Source organism: Babylonia areolata, chromosome 1, assembly GCF_041734735.1.
Source record: "Babylonia areolata isolate BAREFJ2019XMU chromosome 1, ASM4173473v1, whole genome shotgun sequence".
Taxonomy (NCBI): Eukaryota; Metazoa; Mollusca; class Gastropoda; order Neogastropoda; family Buccinidae; genus Babylonia; species Babylonia areolata.
This window is the reverse complement of record NC_134876.1, coordinates 12,622,599-12,629,322: the sequence shown is the minus strand read 5'-3', so window position 1 is coordinate 12,629,322 and position 6,724 is coordinate 12,622,599. Positions and strand designations below refer to the sequence as shown.

Genomic DNA, 6,724 nt, shown 5'->3' with positions numbered 1-6,724 from the left:
CCCACTTCAGGTCACTGGAAAAGATGATGCCGAGGTATGGGTTGGAGGAAACATGTTGGAGCGGGGTATTACAGAGGGAGTAGTTGTAGTTGGAGGACTGTTGGATGCTGAGGATATAGCATTTCTTTCATGCCCCAGTCAGATTTGTTTTACCTTAAAACAACGGAGGTGACACTGCACAGGTTTCAGCTTCTAAAAAAAAACGTTCAACTAATTTGATCGAGTTTTCTTCACTTCAGATATATATAGTGGGTCAATGCTGACTTCGGAAGTAAGTTCTTTTGCCGGGTAACGATTCCTTAAAAATGAATGAGAACTGTGGATATTCCACTGTCAAATTGAGTTCATATAACAGGTAGACTGTGATTATTACATCTAAATTCGATTAACTAAATGGCATTAATTTCGCACATTGCTGCTGAAAATGTACACTCCTCTGACCTCTTTTGTTACATTGCTGCGAAAACTTGCATCAGCCAGCGCATTGTGTGCTTTTAACGATCAAGTGACGAACCGACATAAATAGTTCGCTATGGTGATGTGATTTTCAGTCAATTGTCCTGGAATATGTAAATAATGACTGTCGAAAAGTACCCGGGCAGTGAGATTAGGGAAAAGGAAACAGCGCAAGCATCAACACACCATGTGTTCGCCATTACGGCTAGGTGAACACGTGATAGTCATATGATCACGCAAACTTTAACGGCTGCCACGTTGGACGCTAAGTGAGCGTCCAGTGGAATGTGTGCCCGCAAGCCAGTGATAATCACTTGGCATGTGTTAAGTTGTGTGTTATACTCGTGTACTTTCAAAGCAGTCTGAACGCGTTTATTGTGTCACAATTTTTACTTTGTGTTTATAGCGCCGCGCGTTTACATTGATGAATAAGTATGGCATCGAAGCAGACGACACAGAGTGTGTAGTGTAGCAGACGACCACTCCTGCACATTTTCCTGTGCTTGTGTGATGCCTGATGGAGATGTGTGAAACGTACGAGCCCGAAGACGACTCTAGTGAGGTCTACTGTGAGAATGGTGAGTTAGTGCTTTTGTTCAACGGGTCGTGAAAATTCTTTGTTACAGATGTTGGTCAGATTTTAGAAATAGTCTCCGAAAGTTCATTATTACGAAGTAGTGTCTCAAACCCATGTGTAGTGATGATAGGCACAGAACGCATACTCAGACACAATGACTATAATTATAGCAGGAAAGCCATGCGCCGAAGCTGACAGTAGCCTGTTGCTGCCAGCTGTCTGGTGTGTTATCAGGTTGCACGTTGTTGCTCTAAAATAAACCTGACTCGGAGGTCTGTTTGGCCTGTGACCTCCGCACAGATAAATATTCCTCTACAAATGGGTGACTGTATTTTCGCTAACCATATGAAAATGAAGTATTCCGTCAGTCCGGCGGTAACAGGAATGCAGAATAACATAACTTGATTCTTCACTGAGCACACTGACACGCCCACAAGAAAATGAACTGAAGAACAGCCACTTGCACACACCACACACACATTCACTGAAGCGCATTTGCGTGGACACAACACACACACACACACACACACACACACACACGCCTGAGACACACACTCTCTCTCCCTCCCTCCCTTTCTCTTTCTCTCTCTCTCTCTCTCTCTCTCTCTCTCTCTCTCACACACACACACACACTGGCACACACTCAGTGACACACACACACACACACACACACACACACACACACACACACACACACACACACACACACACACACACTCACGCACGCATGCACACACACACACACACATACATACACACTGTGGCACACACACACCCACACACACACACACTCAGTCACACACACACACACACACACATACACACACACCGTGGCACACACACACACACACACACACACACACACACACTGTCACGGCTCACACACACACACACACACACACACACACACACACACACACACACACTGACACTGACACAGCTCACACACACACTGACACAGCTCACACACACACACACCGTGGGACACACACACACACACACACACACACACACACACACACACACACACACACACACTCAGTCACACACGCGCGCGCGCGCGCGATAAATAAATAAACCAAACTCACTGTCTCAATGCGTCCCCGGCAGTCTCTTTGAATGAATAACACGGGTACCTATAATATATAGTATATAGATCCTCGGTAGGAGGCAAAGCTCTAAGTGCTTTACAAACACAAGGTCATTTGCATAATAGGCTGCTGTCCTGGGTATAGCCTACTGACGGCTGCCATTGCGGGGCGCTCATCATTCGTTTCCTGTTGGTGTCATTCTATCAGGTTTCAGTCACACACACATACACACTCAGACAGACATATAACATTTTACGTCTATGACTGTTTTGATTATTTATCCCGCCAAGAAGGCACCCATACTCCATTTTCGGGGGTGTGCATGCTGGGTACTGTATGTTCTTAGTTTCGGCCCGGCATAACTGAACCCGCCGTACGCTGACATGGATTACAGGATCTTTAACGTGCGTATTTGATGCTCTGTGTGTTTAAACACACGAAGCGGGTTCAGGCACAAGTGGGTCGTGTACATATGTTGACCTGGGAGATCCGTTTGAAAAATGTCCACCCTTTACCCAACCTGGCGCTGTTTCCGAGGTTCAGTCGAACCTGGGACTCTCAGATCATCACTGAGTTGGAAAGTCCGACGCTTTAAGTTAACCACGCGACTCAGTATTGCGTCCGTCTCTGTCTCTCTTTCTATCTCTGTCTGCCTGACTGTCTGTCTGTCCGGCTGTCTGTCTGTCTGTCTCTCATTCTCTTTCTCTCTTGCATAGATTATCTGTTTCCCCCCCCCTCCCCCCCTCTCTCTTTCTCTCTGTCTCTGTCTGTCTATCTGTCTGTCTGTCTGTCGTCTGTCTGTCTGTCTGTCTGTCTCTCTCTCTCTCTCTCTCTCTCTCTCTCTCTCTCTCTCTCACACACACACACACACACACACACACACACACTCTCTCTCTCTCTCTCTCTTGTGCCCCCCCGCCCCCCCCCCCCCCCCCCACCCCCCATCTTTTCCTGTTCTTTTTAATGGATGTGGGTGTATTCCATGTGACCATATCATTCCCTCGGCCCTCTGTCTCTGTCTCTCTCTCTCTGAGTCTCTCTCTCTCTCTCTCTCTCTCGCACACACACACACACACACACACACACACACACACACACACACACACAAGCACACTTTTTCTTTCCCATTGGTTATTTTCTGCCGCTGACTGCTCACGAAAAAGTTCTTTCAACAGCCCGAGGTTCAGCTGTAGAAGCATTGGTATTGTTATACTATGTGTGTTCACCTGCATTGAGTATGGACTTGGGCCAGCTGTGGAAAGGGGGAAAAAATAATGATAAAAAGCACTGTCGCATGAGAGGGCCGACATACCTTTTCTCAGTGCGATTATAAAAAGGACATCGTCTTCGTCTCTTGCGGTCCGTCATGTTTCTGTGTTGCTTGATATACAGTTAGTTTGTTTGGGGTTTGTTTTTTTTCTGTAGGCTGGACCAGATGTTCTGTTGCCAGACGGCAATTGATTGCTGTTCAGTTGTCACTTGTGGAACGGTTGCCAGCTTGTCTGCCCTCCACCATAATGTATGGTTGTGTGGTTCACATTCTCTTCTTACTCGTACCGTCTTATTTCTGTTGTTCTTGCTCTCTCTCTCTCTCTCTCTCTCTCTCTCTCTCTCTCTCTCTCTCTCTGTCTGTCTGTCTCTCTTCACGCTCCCGTAAGTGTGTGTGTGTGTGTGTGAAACCAGAATGATACTCGGCTCATTGTTTGAGTTTATCAGCTGATTATCCGGCGATATGAATCATGGATGTCGGAAATACTATAATCATTTTGTACAAACGAACATATCCGGACAGTTTCACGCACTATTTCAGTTCAAGGATGCGTCGAAGCTTGCGGACTGATCGACATACACTACACCTCAACTGGCGCGTTTACTGGAACACGTAAATAAATAGATGAATAAGTACATAATTAATGAATAGATGGATAGATAAATAAAGAAATTAAAAAAATTAAATCAAAGATCAGACTCCAGATCTCCGCATTTATAAACCCAACGCGCTGATCAGGCCTTTTCGAGCCTTTTGTAGGTTTATCAGCGAAAACATAAACATAGACAGTGAGAAAAACTTGATTACAATAAAATGATATAAAACTGGACAGACAAGCGAACGATTATAGATATTTCGTAAACCTGTATAAGTGACTGGGGGAAAAAAAGAGTTTGAACAACGTTCAGATGCTAACTGTCAGATGTTCTTGACGGATCTTTATAAACGTGAGATTTGCAAACAGAGAGTGTTATGAATCGGATTTGTGAGACTGAGTGCGCAGTTTTTTTGTTTTTTTGTTTTTTTTTTAAAAAAAGAAGAAGAAGAAAGAAAGAAAAAAGACTCTCAACAGATGGCGGACATTTGTCAAGATATCTGACCAACATAAGTTTCACTGTCGCGCGCACATTAGTGACCACCAACGCACGAACATACGGACGCACACTACAGGGACAGAGAGGGGGAGATACCAACATTTTTAGTCTGCGTGGCACATATACATGCACGTACGGCATGCACGCTCGCCGGTTCACAACACACTGGCATGTGTACGCACACCCCGCTCCCCCGCTTTACCCCTCCCCCACACTCGGGCAGTTCAACTTGACTGAGAAGAAAGTATTTTCCCACATGGCACAGAAACAAGGTTGTGCATGCCAAAGAAACACACGTGCATAATGTAGACAGGGGAAAAACAAAACAAAAAACAAAACCCACACAGACGGGGGGGGGGAGGGGGGGGGACAATGAAAACTGATGATAACTTGGCAGTTCCACACCAACAGCTGTGCTGGAATACCTCCTTCGAGGAGGTTACGTTTTTATCCCCATGTGCGTGTGAGTTTGTTTGAAATTTACGTAAATCGCGGGGAAAATAAAATGTGGACGGGTTTTTCTAACACGTGAAAGTATCGATTATGGGCCAAGTGGTGATCCAGCTCATCGAGCTCCCATTCAGCTCAGTGATCTTCACCATTATTTTGGAGACATACGTCGCCGGAGGTATACACTATACACGGTGTGTGTGCCCTCCACTTTCGTCTTCTGACATCTGATCTCTAACAACTGGGAGAAGCTGCATGACTCACACCTTCTCTGCATGCCACTTCTCAGTTTTCTCTGTCTCTCTGTCTCTGTTTCTCTCTGTCTTCTGTATTCCTCCCTACCTCTCCTCGTAATTGATGTCGGGAGGACCGGATGAAAACCAGCCTAATGTGCTTACTTAATCCTTACTTTTGTCACTAAAAAAAGTTCTTTCATTCGTTCGTTCATCCATTCTCCCTCTCTCTCTCTCTTTCTTTCTTTGTGTGTGTGTGTGTGTGTGTGTGTGTGTGTGTGTGTGTGTGTGTGTGTGTGTGTGTGTGTTTGGAGGGAGATGGTAATCGGAGTGGGAGCCGTAGGGGACTGATGAGGGTGTTTGTGACAGACTGAGCCATCAGTGAATATCACTGCCTTTTTTTGTCTTTCTCTTCGGATACCTACGTTCATGTTTGCCCAGCCTTTGTATTTCCCCTACACAAACGTGCGCGACAAAGATAAACGTCGGAAAAGAGCGCTCTTGACTTTGTTAACGGTTGTTTCCTGTTACTAGTGTTAGTTTGTCATGGGTGTCCTGAGGGAGTCAGGAAGTGTTATGTGCGCTTAAAGGGATGGACCCAAACGATCACTACAGCACAAACGGGTTTTAGACGGAAATAAGTTCTCTCTGTTTGTTCTTAAGCAGCGTCTTTTCACAATTAGTGATCTTAGACGATTTAATCAACAACAACAACAAAAAGGTAGGGGGGAGGGGGTGGAGAGAGGGGGGGTTAGGAAGGGGGGGGGGGCGGGGCGGGCAGAAGTCAGGAAAACAGAAAAGGTAGAAAACTCAGTTCTAAGAAATGCATAACTAACATGCATTCAAATTGTGTGTGTGTGTGTGTGTGTGTGTGTGTCAGTGTGTGTGTGTGTGTGTGTGTGTGTGTGTGTGTGTGTGTGTGTGTTACCTAAATGAGTGGCTGAAAGTCTGCCGTGCAAGCATACAGAAGTGAAACACTTAGACTTAGGGACTTTCAAAGTTTTGTCACTGAGTAACGAAGCTTTTAAGTGCCTACATGATCATACTCATTGACTCTTAAGTGAAGCAGGAGTCTTGAGAGCACATAATTAGTCTTCCCTCGTTATCCGCCCCCACCCCACCACCTCACCCTACATGATCTTCCGTTCTCCCAAGCCTACAAACCTCTAGTCTTCAAGTGATATTACCTGGGACAGTTTATTTGTCAACTTAAAGCAGATGATTGTTGTCGCAGTTCTTCTTCGTCTTATCATTATTGTTGTTGTTGTTCCTATTATTAGTAGTAGTATTCATAGATGAGATTTTTTCCATAAATTTACGGAAATCAGTAAATCTGGGAGTCTCAGAGGTCGATCCTGAGATTCGTGTAAATCCGTTGAGAAAATCAAGGGGTTGACAGGTTCGTTTTCATTGACCCGTATTCCCAAACGGTTTGGATTCTTATTTGATTCAAAATGTGGCGAACTGTGTGCTTGACAGAACCCGTTTCAAATCCCTTATTATTTCTGCACGTTGCGCGCATGGATCTGAATCTGAATTAAATACACCCCCAA

The 6,724-nt window shown here is 45.2% G+C and overlaps 1 protein-coding gene across 1 annotated transcript in view; it reads left to right on the top strand.

Moving 5' to 3' along the window:
• Positions 1-719: 719 nt before the first annotated feature.
• The window catches only part of LOC143279732 (cerebellar degeneration-related protein 2-like), a 28,040-nt gene continuing 22,035 nt past the window's right edge, over positions 720-6,724 (top strand). The window contains exon 1 of the mRNA XM_076583875.1: positions 720-1,034. Within this exon, the coding sequence (XP_076439990.1) occupies positions 974-1,034 (61 nt within the window). The 5' untranslated portion in view covers positions 720-973. The remainder of the gene's footprint in view (positions 1,035-6,724) is intronic.